The 19,751-nt window shown below is 47.2% G+C and overlaps 1 protein-coding gene across 1 annotated transcript; it reads right to left on the reverse strand.

The window, feature by feature from the left end:
* Nucleotides 1-1,111: 1,111 nt before the first annotated feature.
* Nucleotides 1,112-15,662, reverse strand: LOC118941009 (putative uncharacterized protein ENSP00000383309). The gene is made up of 3 exons (XM_036951081.1): nt 15,650-15,662; nt 2,088-2,336; nt 1,112-1,995 (listed from the first exon to the last, which is right to left on the reverse strand). Exons 1-3 carry the CDS (start codon nt 15,660-15,662, stop codon nt 1,112-1,114), a joined length of 1,146 nt encoding a protein of 381 aa, XP_036806976.1.
* Between the last annotated feature and the right edge of the window lie 4,089 nt (nt 15,663-19,751).

Raw genomic sequence — 19,751 nt, forward strand, 5'->3', positions numbered from 1 at the left:
AGAGAAGTGTGGGTGTTTGATGAGCTGAGAGAGGCGCGGGTGTTTTATGAGCTGAGAGAGGCGTGGGTGTTTGATGAGCTGAGAGAGGCGCGGGGGTGTTTGATGAGCTGAGAGAAGCATGGGTGTTTGATGAGCTGATGAGCTGAGAGAGGCGCGGGTGTTTGATGAGCTGATGAGCTGAGAGAAGTGTGGGTGTTTGATGAGCTGATGAGCTGATGAACTGAGAGAGGCGCGGGTGTTTGATGAGCTGATGAGCTGAGAGAAGCATGGGTGTTTGATGAGCTGAGAGAGGCGGGGGTGTTTGATGAGCTGAGAGAATCGTGGGTGTTTGATGAGCTGATGAGCTGAGAGAGGCGCGGGTGTTTGATGAGCTGATGAGCTGAGAGAGGCATGGGTGTTTGATGAGCTGATGAGCTGAGAGAAGCGTGGGTGTTTGATGAGCTGAGAGAAGTGTGAGTGTTTGATGAGCTGAGAGAAGCGCGGGTGTTTGATGATCTGAGAGAGGCATGGGTGTTTTATGAGCTGAGAGAAGCGTGGGTGTTTGATGAGCTAATGAGCTGAGAGAGGTGCGGGTGTTTGATGTGCTGAGAGAGGAATGTGTGTTTTATGAGCTGAGAGAAGTGTGGGTGTTTGATGAGCTGAGAGAGGCGCGGGTGTTTTATGAGCTGAGAGAGGCGCGGTTGTTTTATGAGCTGAGAGAAGTGTGGGTGTTTGATGAGCTGATGAGCTGAGAGAGGCGCGGGTGTTTGATGAGCTGATGAGCTGAGAGAAGTGTGGGTGTTTGATGAGCTGAGAGAAGTGTGGGTGTTTGATGAGCTGATGAGCTGATGAACTGAGAGAGGCGCGGGTGTTTGATGAGCTGATGAGCTGAGAGAGGCGCGGGTGTTTGATGAGCTGAGAGAGGCGGGGGTGTTTGATGAGCTGAGAGAGGCGTGGGTGTTTGATGAGCTGAGAGAGGCGCGGGTGTTTGATGAGCTGAGAGAGGCGGGGGTGTTTGATGAGCTGATAGAGGCGTGGGTGTTTGATGAGCTGATGAGCTGAGAGAGGCGCGGGTGTTTGATGAGCTGAGAGAGGCGGGGGTGTTTGATGAGCGGAGAGAGGCATGGGTGTTTTACGAGCTGAGAGAGGCGCGGGTGTTTGATGAGCTGAGAGAGGCGCGGGTGTTTGATGAGCTGAGAGAGGCGCGGGTGTTTGATGAGCTGATGAGCTGAGAGAGGCGCGGGTGTTTGATGAGCTGAGAGAGGCGTGGGTTTTTAATGAGCTGAGAGAGGCGCGGGTGTTTGATGAGCTGAGAGAGGCGGGGGTGTTTGATGAGCTGAGAGAGACGCGGGTGTTTGATGAGCTGAGAGAGGCGCGGGTGTTTGATGGGCTGAGAGAGGCGCGGGTGTTTGATGAGCTGAGAGAAGTGGGGGTGTTTGATTAGCTGAGAGAGGCGTGGGTGTTTGATGGGCTGATGAGCTGAGAGAGGCGGGGGTGTTTGATGAGCTGAGAGAGGCGCGGGTGTTTGATGAGCTGATGAGCTGAGAGAGGCGCGGGTGTTTGATGAGCTGAGTGAGGCGTGGGTGTTTGATGAGCTGAGAGAGGCGCGGGTGTTTGATGAGCTGAGAGAGGCGCGGGTGTTTGATGAGCTGAGAGAGGCGGGGGTGTTTGATAAGCTGAGAGAGGCGCGGGTGTTTGATGAGCTGAGAGAGGCGGGGGTGTTTGATGAGCTGATGAGCTGAGAGAGGCGCAGGTGTTTGATGAGCTGAGAGAGGCGGGGGTGTTTGATGAGCTGAGAGAGGCGCGGGTGTTTGATGAGCTGAGAGAGGCGCGGGTGTTTGATGAGCTGAGAGAGGCGGGGGTGTTTGATGAGCTGAGAGAGGCGCGGGTGTTTGATGAGCTGAGAGAAGTGGGGGTGTTTGATGAGCTGAGAGAGGCGGGGGTGTTTGATAAGCTGAGAGAGGCGCGGGTGTTTGATGAGCTGAGAGAGGCGGGGGTGTTTGATGAGCTGATGAGCTGAGAGAGGCGCAGGTGTTTGATGAGCTGAGAGAGGCGGGGGTGTTTGATGAGCTGAGAGAGGCGCGGGTGTTTGATGAGCTGAGAGAGGCGCGGGTGTTTGATGAGCTGAGAGAGGCGGGGGTGTTTGATGAGCTGAGAGAGGCGCGGGTGTTTGATGAGCTGAGAGAGGCGCGGGTGTTTGATGGGCTGAGAGAGGCGCGGGTGTTTGATGAGCTGAGAGAAGTGGGGGTGTTTGATGAGCTGAGAGAGGCGCGGGTGTTTGATGGGCTGAGAGAGGCGCGGTGTTTGATGAGCTGAGAGAAGTGGGGGTGTTTGATGAGCAGGATACGGCAGATCCTCTCACAAACACAAACACAAACACAAATACAAACACACTCATAAAAAAAGAAAGAAAGAAAGAATGACAGAAACTACAACAATTAAATTCTCCCCAAGACAACTGGAGTTCAATCTATTTCATTGGTTGATACCTGAGGGGAATCACACTCACACACGTACACACACACACACACACACACACACACGTACACACGTACACACAAACACACTCACACATGTACACACAAACACATCCGCTGGATACGTGAGCGCAATAGGAAATCCACAATGGTTGTCATGGAACCCACATAGCAACCCGGATAGTGGCGGGAGAGGGGGTTGGGAGAGAGAGGAGGGGGGGAGTGGGAGAGAGAGGGGGTGGGAGAGAGAGGAGGGTGGGAGAGAGAGGGGTTGGGAGAGAGGGGAGGGTGGGAGGGAGGGAGAAGGGGTGGGAGAGAGAGGGGGTGGGAGAGAAAGGGGGATGGGAGAGAGGGGAGGGTGGGAGAGAGAGGAAAGTGGGAGAGAGAGGAGGGTGGGAGAGAGAGGGGGTTGGGAGAGAGAGAGGGGTGGGAGAGAGAGGGGGTGTGAGAGAGAGGAAAGTGGGAGAGAGAGGAGGGTGGGAGAGAGAGGGGGTGGGAGAGAGAGGGGGTTGTGAGAGAGAGGAAGGTGGGAGAGAGAGGAGGGTGGGAGAGAGAGCGGGTGGGAGAGAGAGGGGGTGGGAGAGAGGGGAGGGTAGGAGGGAGAGGGGGTGGGAGAGAGAGGGGTGGGAGAGAGGAGAGGGTGGGAGAGAGAGGGGGTGGGAGAGAGAGGAGGGTGGGAGAGAGAGGGGAGGGTGGGAGAGAGGGGAGGTTGGGAGAGAGAGGGGGTGGGAGAGAGAGGAGGGTGGGAGAGAGAGGGGAGTGTGGGAGAGAGAGGTGTGTGGGAGAGAGGGCAGGGTGGGAGAGAGAGGAGGGTAGGAGAGAGAGGGTGTAGGAGAGAGGGGAGGGTGGGAGAGAGATGGGGTGGTAGAGAGAGGAGGGTGGGAGAGAGAGGGGGGTGAGAGAGAGGGGGTGGGAGAGAGAGGAGGGTGGGAGAGAGAGGGGGGTGGGAGAGAGGGGAGGGTGGGAGAAAGGGGAGGGTGGGAGAGAGAAGAGGGTGGGAGAGAGAGGAGGGTAGGAGAGAGAGGGTGTGGGAGAGAGAGGGTGTGGGAGAGAGGGGAGGGTGAGAGAGAGAGGGGTTGGGGGAGAGGGGGTGGGAGAGAGAGGAGGGTGGGAGAGAGAGGGGGTGGGAGAGAGGGGGGTGGGAGAGGGGAGGGTGGGAGAGAGAGGAGGGTGGGAGAGAGAGGAGGGTAGGAGAGAGAGGGTGTGGGAGAGAAAGGGGGTGGGAGAGAGGGGGTGGGAGAGAGAGGAGGGTGGGAGAGAGAGGGGGTGAGAGAGAGGGGGTGGGAGAGAGGGGGGGTGGGAGAGAGGGGAGGGTGGGAGAGGGAGGAGGGTGGGAGAGAGAGGGGGGTGGGAGAGAGAGGAGGGTGGGATAGAGAGGGGGTGGGAGAGAGAGGAGGGTGGGAGAGAGAGGGGAGTGTGGGAGAGACATAGGAGGGTGGGAGAGAGGGGAGGGTGGGAGAGAGAGGAGGGCAGGAGAGAGAGGCTGTGGGAGAGAGGGGAGGGTGGGAGAGAGATGGGGTGGGAGAGAGAGGAGGGTGGGAGAGAGAGGGGGGTGAGAGAGAGGGGGTGGGAGAGAGAGGAGGGTGGGAGAGAGGGGAGGGTGGGAGAGAGAGGAGAGTGGGAGAGAGAGGGGGTGGGAGAGAGAGGAGGGTGGGAGAGAGAGGGGGTGGGAGAGAGAGGGGGTGGGAGAGAGGGGAGGGTGGGAGAGAGATGGGGTGGGAGAGAGAGGAGGGTGGGAGAGAGAGGGGGGTGAGAGAGAGGGGGTGGGAGAGAGAGGAGGCTGGGAGAGAGAGGGGGGTGGGAGAGGGGGGGGTGGGAGAGAGGGGAGGGTGGGAAGAGAGAGGAGGGTGGGAGAGAGAGGGGGTGGGAGAGAGAGGAGGGTGGGAGAGAGAGGGGGTGGGAGAGAGAGGGGGTGGGAGAGAGGGGAGTGGTAGATTAAGGGATGAAAGGAGAGGACAAAGGGAGGAGCGAACGAGAGGACAGAGGGAGGAGAGGACCGATGGAGGGGAGGACAGAGGGAGAAGAGGAGAGAGGGAACACATTACTGTGTGAAATGCTTGTGTTCTTGTCATGCAAATATTGATTAGAGAAAGAGAGGGCAGAGGGAGAGAGGCAGGGACTGTCACACCCCAGAGCTCATCTCTGGGTAAAGGAAGCTCCTGTGACCTTTTTGGGCAAAATAGAAAGTGTGTGTGTGTGTGTGTGTGTGTGTGTGTGTGTGTGTGTGTGTGTGTGTGTGTGTGTGTGTGTGTGTGTGCGTTCATGTGTGACATTTTTTGCGTGTCTGCAAAGCTTAGAAAGATGCAGAACTCTGAGATGATGTGATGAGCACACATCAGTAATATATTCCAACTGGTATATCCAATATGGCCGTTGCTCAAGCATCTGTTTGGCTCATTCTAGTGGTGCTGAGAGCAGGCAGAGCACTGCATGGGTTATTGATGCTGAAGGTCTTATTTTAGCAACTACGCGCAGCGACAGGGATTTCAGCATCAGCAGGCAAACATTCTCTACTAACACACACACACACATGTGAACTATGAAAGCACACGCACACACACACACACACACACATGTGAACTATGAAAGCACACGCACACACACACACACACACACATGTGAACTATGAAAGCACACACACGCACTCACACACACACACGCATTTGAACTATGAACGCATACACACACACACACACACACACACACACACACACACACACACACACACACATGTGAACTATGAAAGCACACACACGCACTCACACACACACACGCATTTGAACTATGAACGCATACACACACACACACACACACACACACATATGAACTATGAACGCATACACACACACTCACCCACGGTGATTTACACGTGAAGACACAGGCACACTTACATTAATATTTCAGTCTGCTTCAAAACGTGCAAACCAACCGGCACCCTTCCCCCACTCTCCCTGTTTCCTTACTCTTACTCCCTACTCCCCTCATCCACAGTCAGAGCAGGCATGGAGGGAGAGAGAGAGAGAGAGAGAGAGAGAGAGAGAGAGATGAGAGAAGAGAGAGATAGAGAGAGAGAGAGAGAGAGAGAGAGAGAGATGGAGATGTGGGGGCTGGAGGGAGAGAGAGAGAGAGCGAGATAGAGAGAGAGAGAGATGTGGGGGTTGGACGGAGAGAGAGAGAGAGCGAGAGATGTGGGGGTTGGAGGGAGAGAGAGAGGAGAGAGAGAGAGAGATGTGGGGGTTGGAGGGAGAGAGAGAGAGAGAGAGAGAGAGAGAGAGAGAGAGCGAGAGAGAGCGCAAGAGATGTGGGGGTTGGAGGGAGAGAGAGAGAGAGAGAGATGTGGGGGTTGGAGGGAGAGAGAGAGAGAGAGAGAGAGAGAGAGAGCGAGAGAGAGATGTGGGGGTTGGAGGGAGAGAGAGAGGAGAGAGAGAGAGAGAGAGATGTGGGGGTTGGAGGGAGAGAGAGAGAGAGAGAGGAGAGAGAGAGCGAGAGAGAGATGTGGGGGTTGGAGGGAGAGAGAGAGAGAGAGAGAGAGAGAGAGAGAGAGAGAGAGAGAGAGAGCAAGAGAGAGATGTGGGGGTTGGAGGGAGAGAGGGTTAGTTAGAAAGTTAGTTAGTTAGTTAGTTAGTTAGTTAGTTAGAAAATGGGTTAGTTAGTTGGTTGGTTAGCTAGTTAGAAAATGGGTTAGTTAGCACCGCACTTTGTCACTCCATCCTTGCTGTGTGTGTGTGTGCGCGCGCGTGTGTGTGTGTGTGTGTGTGTGTGTGTGTGTGTGTGTGTGTGTGTGTGTGTGTACAAATACTGGTTCAGACCCTTCAGTGCTTTCAGTGTGTGTTTGTTGTCATAACGACAACGGCAGATAATCCTTCAATGTAATCCTAATGATAAATAATATAACATCATTAAACAACACCGTTTATTAGTTTGAAAGTAAGTGCTTTCAATTTTTTAATGGTTTTAAATTCCTCTGGGTATTACTTTCCAATGTGCTCATCTCTCTGTCTCTCCTGCATAACTATTAGCAAGAGGCCTAGAGGCCTATGGAGGTATTGCCTATAGAGAAATGGCCTATAGAGGAATGGCCTATAGAGGAATGGCCTATAGATGAATGGCCTATAGAGGAATGGCCTATAGAGGAATGGCCTATAGATGAATGGCCTGTAGATGAATGGCCTGTAGATGAATGGCCAATAGAGGAATGGCCTATAGAAGAATGGCCTATAGAGGAATGGCCTATAGAAGAATGGCTAGTGATGTGTAGCTGAAGTACAAAGCTAAATATTAGGGACATCGGCTCAACTTTTACCTGTGAATGTGCAGGAATTAAAAAGTGAACACATTATGAAACGGCCGATCTCAAAGCTCCACTATTGATTAGGCCTACTATTGATTAGGCCTACTATTGATTAGGCCTACTATTGATTAGGCCTACTATTGATTAGGCCAAGGGCTACTTTTTTTTTAGACAATAACATTTATTCTACCTGGGCTACAACAACACAGTGGATTGAGGAATGTATTACCGTTATCAAGTGAGGACACAAGTATTGTCTATTGGCTGTAAACCGCAGTGATGTAGGCTAATTTGAATAATCGCTCAAACATCCTGTTTTTTGTTTCATGTGGACATAACTGCCTATCAATGCAACCATTTGGATCAGTTTGGTCCTATTCTCAACAGTTTAAAAGGTCCAGAAAGGTACACTACTCACGTGCTGTATTTTGTCAGGATGTAGACCCGTGTTAAGATAGGCCTACTGTGTTAAGATAGGCCTACCGTGTTAAGATAGGCCTACTGTGTTAAGATAGGCCTACTGTGTTAAGATAGGCCTACCGTGTTAAGATAGGCCTACCGTGTTAAGATAGGCCTACTGTGTTAAGATAGGCCTACTGTGTTAAGATAGGCCTACCGTGTTAAGATAGGCCTACTGTGTTAAGATAGGCCTACCGTGTTAAGATAGGCCTACCGTGTTAAGATAGGCCTACCGTGTTAAGATAGGCCTACCGTGTTAAGATAGGCCTACCGTGTTAAGATAGGCCTACTGTGTTAAGATAGGCCTACTGTGTTAAGATAGGCCTACCGTGTTAAGATAGGCCTACTGTGTTAAGATAGGCCTACCGTGTTAAGATAGGCCTACCGTGTTAAGATAGGCCTACCGTGTTAAGATAGGCCTACCGTGTTAAGATAGGCCTACCGTGTTAAGATAGGCCTACTGTAGGAAAATACAGCCTTCTCCTTCTCCAACTCCCCTCCCGTCAACGCTGCGGCCTACTTTACATTCAGCAAGCAAGAGTAAGTGTCACAACTCTCGTCCAATAGGCTGTTAGGAGGTCAAAATAAGTTTCCAACAAGCTCTTGTAGTCTCGCTTTTCCTGGGACTTCCTGAGATTTTATTTTTATAACCTTTATTTAACTAGGCAAGTCAGATAAGAACAAATTATTATTTTCAATGCTGGCCTAGGACTGCCTGTTCAGGGGCAGAATGACAGATTTGTACCTTGTCAGCTCGGGGATTTGAACTTGCAGCCTTCCGGTTACTAGTCCAACGCTTTAACCACTAGGCGACCCTGCCGCCCCCAGCTCTGTGTGTGATTTAAGAGGGATAGCCGTGGCAGCGGGGAGGCCAGGTGTGTAATTGCGAAACAGAACAAAGCCTATAGCCTAAGTAGAAGCTTATGCATATTATAGTAAACCATAATTCAAAAGCTCAATGTTAGGCTTAACACTGTAGTGAATCCACTACATGACCAAAAGTATGTGGACAAGAGCACAAAAGTATGTGCTCGTCGAACATCGAATTCCCGAAATCATGGGCAGAAGAGCCTCCACTCTTCTGGGAAGGCTTTCCACGTTGGAACATTGCTGCAGGGATTTGCTTCCATTCAGCCACAAGAGCATTAGTGAGGTCGGGCACTGATGTTGGATTTTACACCACTCCAGCTGACGCTTGGCTACAGTTACTGTGCTGATGTTGCTTCCAGAGGCAGTTTGGAACTCGGTAGTGATTGTTGCAACCCAAGTACACACACTTTTTACGCACTTCAGCACTTGGCAGTCCCTTTCTGTGAGCTTGTGTGGTCTACCACTTCGCAGCTGAGCCGTTGTTGCTCCTAGACGTTTCCACTTCACAATAACAGCACTTACAGTTGACCGGGGAAGCTCTAGCAGGGCAGAAATTTGACAAACTAACTTGTTGGAAAGGTGGCATCCTATGACGGTGCCACGTTGAACGATACTGAGCTCTTCAGTAAGGTCATTCTACTGTCAATGTTTGTCTATGGAGATTGCATGGCTGTGTGCTTGATTTTATACACCTGTCAGCAATGGGTGTGACTGAAAGAGCTGAATCCACTCATTTGAAGGGGTGTCAACATACATATATTGTTGTGGGGATTTTCCTCCATGGTGTATATCCTGTATAATTTAAGCAGTAAATAATCCAAGTTTATCAGTTAACTAAACCCTAGGTAGATACAGTGCCTTGCGAAAGTATTCGGCCCCCTTGAACTTTGCGACCTTTTGCCACATTTCAAGCTTCAAACATAAAGATATAAAACTGTATTTTTTTGTGAAGAATCAACAACAAGTGGGACACAATCATGAAGTGGAATGACATTTATTGGATATTTCAAACTTTTTTAACAAATCAAAAACTGAAAAATTGGGCGTGCAAAATTATTCAGCCCCCAGAATACTTTCGCAAGGCACTGTACACTATGTGCCTTCCTGTTTCGAGTCTCCGGCTACACATCTGGAAAAGCTACCAATATGTTTTAGCATTTTTTTAGGGTCAAGAAATCCTAGCTAGGCTACGACAACACAATGTAGAGACAAATGTTATTATTGTTTTCAAGTGAGTACAAAACTGTAGTCTAGGCTAGGCTGTAAACTGCCGTGAATAGCCTATGTCATTTGAATAACTGCTCAAAAGCGTTTTGAATGCATCCAGTTATTCATTTCGAAATGACTGCATCTGGCTTGCCTGATTGGGCCACCATTTGGATCGGTTATGGGAGTTCTCTCTGCAGTTTGGTCTACACATTAGCAGGACAGTAATATGTTGTATTTTTGTCAGGATGTTTCGGCTAACAGAAACATGCTAATGCAGAGATTTCTAGTGGCACACATTTGAAGTACGATAATGCTCGAGCACAGAGGAAGTTCTATCCATAGTTTCTGCGTTTGTCTTCCGTTTTTTTTAAAGCGTTTGAAAATTAGGTGGATATTCCAGAATGTGGCACTGATGTTTAACTTCTCTAGGGTAGAGTGCAGCATTTGGAATTTTGGTTGAAAAGCGTGCCCAAATTAAACTGCCTTCTACTCGGGCACAGAAGATAGGATATGCATATATATATATTTGGATAGAAAACACTCTAAAGTTTCCAAAAATGTTAAAATAATGTCTGTATAACAGAACTGATTTGGCAGGCAAAAACCTGAGAAAAATCCATTCAGGAAGTAGGATTTGTTTTGTGTAGTTTTCTATTCAATGCAATTAAAGTATCCGTTGATTTAGGACTCAAATTGCAGTTCCTATGTCTTCCACAAGATGTCAACAGTCTTTAGAAATTGTTTCAGGCTTGTAATTCTGAAAAATGAGGGAGTAAGAGCAGACGGAATGAGTGGACACTGCCTTGTCGCAGAGCTTTTTCACGCGCACTACGGAGAGAGTGCCTTTCTTGTTTACCTTTTATATTGATGACTTTATTGTCCGGTTGAAATATTATCGATTATTTAGGCTAAAAACAACCTGAGGTTTGAATATAAATATCGTTTGACATGTTTCTATGAACTTTATGGTTACAATTTTGATTTTGTTTAGATATGTATCATTTTTTTGTGTGCTCCAGGGCAGCGCCGTCTAGATGGAATTTATATTTGTTGTCCTGGCAATTCTGACCTTTTTATGGAACACCATTATTTTTGTCTTACTGAGATTTACTGTCAGGGCCCAGGTCTGACAGGGCCCAGGTCTGTCAGGGCCCAGGTCTGTCAGGGCCCAGGTCTGTCAGGGCCCAGGTCTGTCAGGGCCCAGGTCTGTCAGGGCCCAGGTCAGACAGAATCTGTGCAGAAAATCTAGGTGCTGCAGTAGGCCCTCCTTGGTTGGGGACAGAAGCACCAGATCATCAGCAAGCAGTAGGCATTTGACTACAGATTCTAGTAAGGTGCTGCAGACTGTTCTAGTGCCCTTGAAAATGTGTTGATACATATGTTGAAGGGGGCTGCATCCTTGGGTTTTTGCCAATTTTAACTGCACACTTGTTGTTTGTATGTTTTTCCCCCAACACCACTTTCCATCCATATGTATAGCAGACCCTCATGCCAAATTAAGTCAAAAGCATGAGAAGACGTTCCCTTTGTTTTGGTTTGTTTGTTTGTCAATTAGGATGTGCAGGGTGAATACGTGGTCTGTCGTATGGTAATTTGGTAGAAAGCCAATTTGACATTTGCACAGTACATTGTTTTCACTGAGGAAATGTACAAGTCTGCTGTTAATGATAATGCAGAGGATTTTGCCAAGGTTACTGTTGAATCATATCCCACGGTAGTTATTGGGGTCAAATTTGTCTCCACTTTAAAAACTCCTAAGGATCGGCCCCTTTTTAAAATATTTAGCCTAAAATGACATACCCAAATCTAACTTCCTGTAGCTCAGGCCCTGAACCAATGATATGCATTTTCTTGGTACCATTTCATGGGAAACACTTTGAAGTTTGTGGAAATGTGACAGGAATGTAGGAGAACGAAACACAATAGATCTGGTAAAAGATAATACAAAGAAAATACCAAGGGTTTTTTTGTGTTTTTTTGTACCATCATCTTTAAAATGCAAGAGAAAGGACATAATGTATTATTCCAGCCCAGTTGCAAATTAGATTTTGGTCACTGGATGGCAGCAGTGTAGGTGTAAAGCTTTAGACTGATCCAATGAAGCATTGCGTATCTGTTCAAAATGTTGTACCAAGACTGCCCAAATGTGCCTAATATGTTTATTAATAACTTCTCATGTTCATAACAGTGCACTCTCCTCAAACAAAAGCATGGAACCATTTCACTGTAATAGCTATTGTAAATTGGACAGTGCAGTTGGATTAACAATAATTTAAGATTTCTGCCAATATCAGATATGTCTATGTTCTGGGATATTTTCTTGTTACTGTGGCTTGCGAAAGTATTCCCCCTCCCTTGGCATTTTTCCTATTTTATTGCCTAACAACCTGGAAATATAATAGATTTTGGGGGAGTTTGTTTCATTTGATTTACACAACATGCCTACCACTTTGAAGATGCAAAACATTTTGTCTTGTGAAACAAACAAGAAATAAGACAAAAGAAACAAAAAACTTGAACTATTCATCCCCCAAAGTCAATACTTTGTAGAGACACCTTTTGCAGCAATTACAGCTGCAAGTATCTTGGGAAGCTCTATAAGCTTAGCACATCTAGCCACTGAGATTGTTGCCCATTCTTCGAGGCAAAACTGCTCCAGCACATTCAAGTTGGTTGGGTTATGCTTGTGTATAGCAATCTTTAAGTCATACCACAGATTCTCAATTGGATTGAGGCCTGGGCTTTGACTAGGCCATTCCAAGATATTTAATGTTTCCCCTTAAACCACTCGAGTGTTGCTTTAGCAGTATGTTTAGAGTCATTGTCCTGCTGGAAGGTGAACCTCCGTCCCAGTCTCAAATCTCTATTTAGCGCCATCCATCATTCCTTCAATTCTGACCAGTTTCCCAGTCCCTGCCGATGACAAACATCCCCACAGCATGGTGGTGGCAGCATCATGGTATTCTTGGGGTGTTGGGTTTGCGCCAGATATCCGAGAGCTTTGGTGGGCGGCCCTCTCTTGGCAGGTTTGTTGTGGTGCCATATTCTTTAAAATTTTTAATAATGGATTTAATGGTGCTCCGTGGGATGTTCGAAGTTTCAGATATTTTTTTTATAACCCAACACTGATCTGTACTTCTCCACAAATTTGTCCCTGACCTGTTTTGAGAGCTCCTTGGTCTTCATATTGCCACTTTCTTGGTGGTGCCCCATGCTTAGTGGTGTTGCAGACTCTGGTGCCTTTCAGAACAGGTGTATATACACTGAGATCATGTGACACTTAGAGTGCACACAGGTGGACTTCATTTAACTAATTATGTGACTTCTGAAGGTAATTGGTTTGCACCAGATCTTATTTAGGGGCTTCATAGCAAAGGGGTGAATATATACAGTATGCACTTCCATTTGACATTTTTTAGAATTGTTTGAAACAAGTTAATTTTTTAATTTCACTTCACCAATTTGGACTATTTTGTGTGTGTCCATTACATGAAATACAAATAAAAATCCATTTAAATTTCAGGTTGTAATGCAACCAAATAGGAAAAACGCCAAGGGGGTGAATACTTTTGCAAGGAACTGTAATTACAACCTCATGCTAATCGCATTAGCATCTTCCCCAGTTCCAAATATTGGGGAAGATGCGAGTATAGCCAATTAGAATTTGTGGTCTGTATATTTTACAATTTCATCACCACATGCCTTTTTAGTTGAAGGGTTTGTTTACATTCAGTCATTGGATAATTTAGTGGGTTCTGGTAATCTTTAATAGTTGATTCAAAGATTTGTAATTGATCATGTCGATGTTTTTATTGTTTGTTCTTTGTGATAGGACCAAAAAGAGTAAAGAAGTGGTTTACCCATACATTTCCTTTTGGATAAATACAGTTGAAGTCGGAAGTTTACAAACACCTTAGCCAAACATATTTAAACTCAGTTTTTCACAATTCCTGACATTTAATCCAAGTAAAAATGTCCTGTTTTTGGTCAGTTAGGATCACCATTTATTTTAAGAATGTGAAATGTCAGAATAATAGTAGAGAGGATGATTTATTTCAGCTTCAATTTCTTTCATCACATTCCCAATGGGTCAGAAATGTACATACACTCAATTAGTATTTGGTAGCATTGCCTTTAAAGTGTTTAACTTGTGTCAAACATTTCAGGTAGCCTTCCACAAGCTTCCCACAATAAATTGGGTGAAATTTGGCCTATTCCTCCTGACAGAGCTGGTGTAACTAAGTCAGGGTTGTAGGACTCCTTGCTCACATACGCTTTTTCAGTTCTGCCCACAAATTTTCTATAGGATTGAGGTCAGGGCTTTGAGATGGCCACTCCAATACCTTGACTTTGTTGTCCGTAAACCATTTTGCCACAACTTTGTAAATATGCTTGGGGTCATTGTTCGTTTGGAAGACCCATGTGCGACCAAGCTTTAACTTCCTGACTGATGTCTTGAGATGTTGCTTCAATATATCCATATAATGTTCCTTCTCATGATGCCATCTAATTTGTGAAGTGCACCAGTCCCTCCTGCAGCAAAGGACCCCCACAACATGATGCTGCCACCCCCGTGCTTCACGGTTGGGATGGTGTTCTTCGGCTTGCAAGCCTCCCACTTTTTACTCCAAACATAACGATGGTCATTATGGCCAAACAGTTCTGACCTCGTTTCATCAGACCAGAGGACATTTCTCCAAGAAGTACGATCTTTGTCCCCATGTGCAGTTGCAAACCGTAGTCTGGCTTTTCTATGGCGGTCCTGGAGCATTGGCTTCTTCCTTGCTGAGCTGCATCTCAGGTTATGTCGATTTAAGACTCGTTTTACTGTGGATTTAGATAATTGTACCTGTTTCCTCCAGTATCTTCACAGGGTCCTTTGTTGTTGTTCTAGTTTATGTGTCGGGGGGCTTGGGTCAGTCTGTTATATCTGGAGTATTTCTCCTGTCTTATCCTGTGTCCTGTGTGAATGTAATTATGCTCTCTGTAATTATCTCTCTTTTTCTTTCTTTCTTTCTTTCTTTCTTTCTTTCTTTCTTTCTTTCTTTCTTTCTTTCTTTCTTTCTCTCCTTCTTTCTTTCTCTCTCTGTTCCTGAGCTCTAGGAACATGCCTCAGGACTACCTGGCCTGATGTCTCCTTGCTGTCCCCAGTCCACCTGGCCGTGCTGCTGCTCCAGTTTTAACTGTTCTGCCTGCAGCTATAGAACCCTGACCTGTTCACCGGACGTGCTACCTGTCCCAGATCTGCTGTTTTCAACTCTCTAGAGACAGCAGGAGCAGTAGAGATACTCTTAATGATCGGCTATGAAAAGCCAATCGACATTTACTCCTGAGGTGCTGACCTGTTGCACCCTCGACAACCACTGTGATTATTATTATTTGACCCTGCAGGTCATCTATGAACATTTGAACATCTTGGCCATGTTCTGTTATAATCTCCACCCGGCACAGCCAGAAGAGGACTGGCCACCCCTCATAGCCTGGTTCCTCTCTAGGTTTCTTCCTAGGTTCTGGCCTTTCTATGGAGTTTTTCCTAGCCACCGTGCTTCTACACCTGCATTGCTTGCTGTTTTGGGTTTTAGGCTGAGCTGGGTTTCTGTACAGCACTTTTGGACATCAGCTGATGTAAGAAGGGCTTTATAAATACTTTTGATTGATTGATTGGTTCTGGGATTGATTTGCACCAAAGTACTTTCATCTCTGGGAGACAGAACGCGTCTCCTTCCTGAGCAGTATCGCGGCTGCGTGGTCCCATGGTGTTTATACTTGCGTACTATTGTTTTTACAGATGAATGTTGTACCTTCAGGCGTTTGGGAATTGCTCCCAAGTATAAACCAGACTTGTGGAGGTCTTGGCTGATTTATTTTGATTTTCCCATGATATCAAGCAAAGAGGAACTGAGTTTGAAGGTAGGCCTTGAAATACATCCACAGGCACACCTCCAATCAGAAGCTTCTAAAGCCATGACATCATTTTCAGGTAGTTTCCAAGCTGTTTAAAGGCACAGTCAGCTTAGTTTATGTAAACTTCTGACCCACTGGAATTGTGATACAGTGAATTATAAGGGAAATAATCTGTCTGTAAACAATTGTTGGGAAAATTACTTGTGTCATGCACAAAGTAGATGTCCTAACCGACTTGCTAAAATGATAGTTTGTTAACAAAAAATGTGTGGAGTGGTTGAGAAACGAGTTTTAATGATTCCAACCCAAGTGTATGTAAACTTCCAACTTCAACTGTAACTCTTTGTGTTGTTGTTTGTTTAGTGTTTTCCAATTTTCCCAGAAGTAGTTAGAGTCTATGGATTCTTCAATTACATTGAGCTGATTTCTGACGTGCTGTTCCTGTCACGCCTGATCTCACTGGTGCTCGCCATTCTGCCCTGCATTTACACACACCTGCCTTCCCTCGTCACGCGCTTCAGCGATATTGGACTCACCTGGACTCACTCAATCACCCGTTTATTACAAATAAATTTGATTTGATTTGTTCATTTTCTTTGGTTTTCTGCTTGAAATTTTTTACATTTGATAGGAAAGCTGAGAGGTCAAATATACTGTTTAGGTTTTCTACTGCCAAATGTACACCTTCACTATTACAGTGAAATGTTTTGTCCAGGAAGTTGTCTAAAAGTGTCAAGCCCTGGCCATAGAGTGGCTTTTTATTCTCTAATTTGGTTAGGCCAGGGTGTGACTAGGGTGACCATTCTATGTTCTTTTTTCTATGTTTTTGTATTTCTTTGTTTTTGGCCAGGTATGGTTCTCAATCAGGGACAGCTGTCTGTCGTTGTCTCTGATTGAGAACCACACTTAGGTGGCTATTGCCCACATGGGTTTTGTGGGTAGTTGTTTCCTGTTTTGTGTTGTGTCAACTTTCAAGACTATTTCGATTTTCGTTGTTTCACTTCGTTATTTCGTATTTCGTGTTCAGTGATATTAAATTAACATGGACACTTACCACGCTGCGTTTTGGTCCGATCTTTCCTGTTCCTCAGATGAAGAAGATCGTTACAGAACTACCCACCACCAACGGACCAAGCAGTGTGGTAAAAAAGGAGGAATGGACAAGGGAGGACATCTTGAACGGCAAGGGATCCTACACATGGGAGGAGATCCTGGCTGGAAGGGATCGCCTCCCATGGGAACAGGTGGAGGCAGCCAGGAGAGCGGAGGAGGCAGGAGAAGGGAACCAGCGGTACGGGGGGGCACACGGGGAGTGTGGCGGAGTCAGGTTGGAGACCTGAGCCCACTCCCCGTGCTTGCCGGAGCGAGCAGGTGACAGGTCAGGCCCCGTGCTATGGGGTGATGCGCATTGTGTCTCGGCCGAGTATTCACAGGCCGGTGTGCTCGGTGCCAGCGTACCGCATTTGTCGGGTGGAAGGTGGCATCCAGCCAGAACGGGGTGGGGTGCTAGTGCGCCACCATGGCCCTGTGTATCCAGTGCCTCGGCCAAGGAAGAGGCCGCCTGTATGCCTGTATGTCTCCCCAGCCTGAGTCCTGTGCCTGCTCCCAGAACCAAGTCTACCTCCAGCCCGGATCTGCCAGAGCCGCCCTCCAGTCTGGAGCTGCCGGAGGCGCCCTCCTGTACGGAGCTGCCAGAGCCGCCCGTCAGTATGGAGCTGCCAGAGCCGCCCGTCAGTCCGGAGCCGCCAGAACGCCCGTCAGTCCGGAGCCGCCAGAGCCGCCCTTCACTCCGGAGCCGCCAGAGTCGCCCTTCACTCCGGAGCCGCCAGAGTCGCCCTTCACTCCGGAGCCGCCAGAGTCGCCCTTCACTCCGGAGCCGCCAGAGTCGCCCTTCACTCCGGAGCCGCCAGAGTCGCCCTTCACTCCGGAGCCGCCAGAGTCGCCCTTCACTCCGGAGCCGCCAGAGTCGCCCTTCACTCCGGAGCCGCCAGAGTCGCCCTTCACTCCGGAGCCGCCAGAGTCGCCCTTCACTCCGGAGCCGCCAGAGTCGCCCTTCACTCCGGAGCCGCCAGAATCGCCCTTCACTCCGGAGCCGCCAGAGTCGCCCTTCACACCAGAGCCGCCACCATAAAGAAGGCCCACCCGGAACCTCCCTTTTAGAGTCAGGTTTTGCGGTCGGAGTCCGCACCTTTGGGGGGGGGGGGGGGGGGGGGGGGTACTGTCACGCCCTGGCCATAGAGAGGTTTTTTATTCTCTATTTTGGTTAGTCCAGGGTGTGACTAGGGTGGGCATTCTATGTTCTTTTTTCTGTGTTTTTGTATTTCTTTGTTTTTGGCCGGGTATGGTTCTCAATCAGGGACAGCTGTCTGTCGTTGTCTCTGATTGAGAACCATACTTAGGTGGCTATTGCCCACATGGGTTTTGTGGGTAGTTGTTTCCTGTTTTGTGTTGTTGTCACCTTTCAGGACTGCTTCGATTTTCGTTGTTTTACTTCGTTATTTTGTATTTCGTGTTCAGTTATATTAAATTAACATGGACACTTCCCACGCTGCATTTTGGTCCGATCTTTCCTGTTCCTCAGATGAAGAAGATCGTGACAAAAAGGGATTGAATTTGTTGTTGCCTAATTGGTTTTCACGCAACTTTCCTTCCGTATATAGCATTTCTTAATATTATTCAGTTCCTTTGGCTTTGATGCCTCATGATTGAGTATTGCTCTGTTCAAGTAGACTGTGATTTTGTTGTGATCTGATAGGGGTGTCAGTGGGCTGACTGTGAACGCTCTCAGAGACTCTGGGTTGAGGTCAGTGATAATGTTGTCTACAGTACTACTGCCAAGAGAGGATATATTGCTGTACCTACCAAAGGAGTCCCCTCGAAGCCTACTATTGACTATGTACATACCCAGCGTGAGACAGAGCTGCAGGAGTTGTGACCCGTTTTTGTTGTAGTTGTTGTCATAGTTGTGCCTAGGGGGGCATATGGGGAGGGAACATCATCTCCCCCAGGTAGGTGTTTGTCCCCCTGTGTGTGTGTCTCACATACTTTTGGTCATATAGTGTATATATTCTGAGTGTTTAACATGCTAACAGACTGGAAGGAGAAGCTCTATAGGACTGAAACATGTATTATTAAGGCTGATGCTCACATATTAGACCCTGTCCTCTCTACCTTCTCTGTCTCTGTCTCTGTCTCTGTCTCTGTCAATTCAATTCAAGGGATTTATTGGCATGGGAAACATGTGTTAACATTGCCAAAGCAAGTGAGGTAGATAATATATAAAGTGAAATAAACAATAAAAATTAACAGTAAACATTACACATACAGAAGTTTCAAAACAAAAAGACATTACAAATGTCATATTATATATATACAGTGTTTTAACAATGTACAAATGGTAAAGGACACAAGATAAAATAAATAAGCATAAATATGGGTTGTATTTACAATGATGTGTGTTCTTCACTGGTTGCCCTTTTCTCGTGGCAACAGGTCACAAATCTTGCTGCTGTGATGGCACACTGTGGAATTTCACCCAGTAGATATGGGAGTTTTTCAAAATTGGATTTGTTTTCGAATTCTTTGTGGATCTGTGTAATTTGAGGGAAATATGTCTCTCTAATATGGTCATACATTGGGCAGGAGGTTAGGAAGTGCAGCTCAGTTTCCACCTCATTTTTTGGGCAGTGAGCACATAGCCTGTCTTCTCTTGAGAGCCATGTCTGCCTATGGCGGCCTTTCTCAATAGCAAGGCTATGCTCACTGAGTCTGTACATAGTCAAAGCTTTCCTTAATTTTGGGTCAGTCACAGTGGTCAGGTATTCTGCCGCTGTGTACTCTCTGTGTAGGGCCAAATAGCATTCTAGTTTGCTCTGTTTTTTTGTTAATTCTTTCCAATGTGTCAAGTAATTATCTTTTTGTTTTTTCATGATTTGGTTGGGTCTAATTGTGCTGCTGTCTCTGTCTCTGTCTCTGTCTCTCTCTGTCTCTGTCTCTCTCATGTCTCTCTCATGTGATTAGAGAAAATAATGAATGTAATTTCATATGCACACATGTCTGTGCTCCAATACACCTCATTTTGTTCCTCTGTCCTCCTCTCCCACTCTGTCTTTCCCTTCCCCTCTGCATTCTTGTCTTCCTTCTACTACCTTCCCCCTTTCCCCTCTCCTCTCCTCTTCTACCTTATTCAGTGATTATGCAGTAAAGAGGTGTCTAGACATCGTTGATCAGGATTAGAGGGATAAGCTGTGTGTGTGTGTGTGTGTGTGTGTGTGTGTGTGTGTGTGTGTGTGTGTGTGGGTGTGTGTGTGTGTGTGTGTGTGGCCACACTGTCCCTTTCAGGAAAGCAGAAGGTCTGGAAAAAGGGGGATAGAGAATTAAATATTGCCATTCTCACTATCTCTGTCCCTCCCTATCTCCTTCCATCTGAGGAATGGTGCCCTGGTTTTCTCATTTGAACCCTGTTTTCTCTGTGTTTATTGTCACTGTTGGGTCCATGTGTGGCCTCGATCTCAGATGTCAGAGACGATATTGACATAGGTGTGTTTTCACCTCTCAAATGT

Source organism: Oncorhynchus mykiss, chromosome 18 (genome assembly GCF_013265735.2).
Source record: "Oncorhynchus mykiss isolate Arlee chromosome 18, USDA_OmykA_1.1, whole genome shotgun sequence".
Lineage (NCBI taxonomy): Eukaryota > Metazoa > Chordata > Actinopteri > Salmoniformes > Salmonidae > Oncorhynchus > Oncorhynchus mykiss.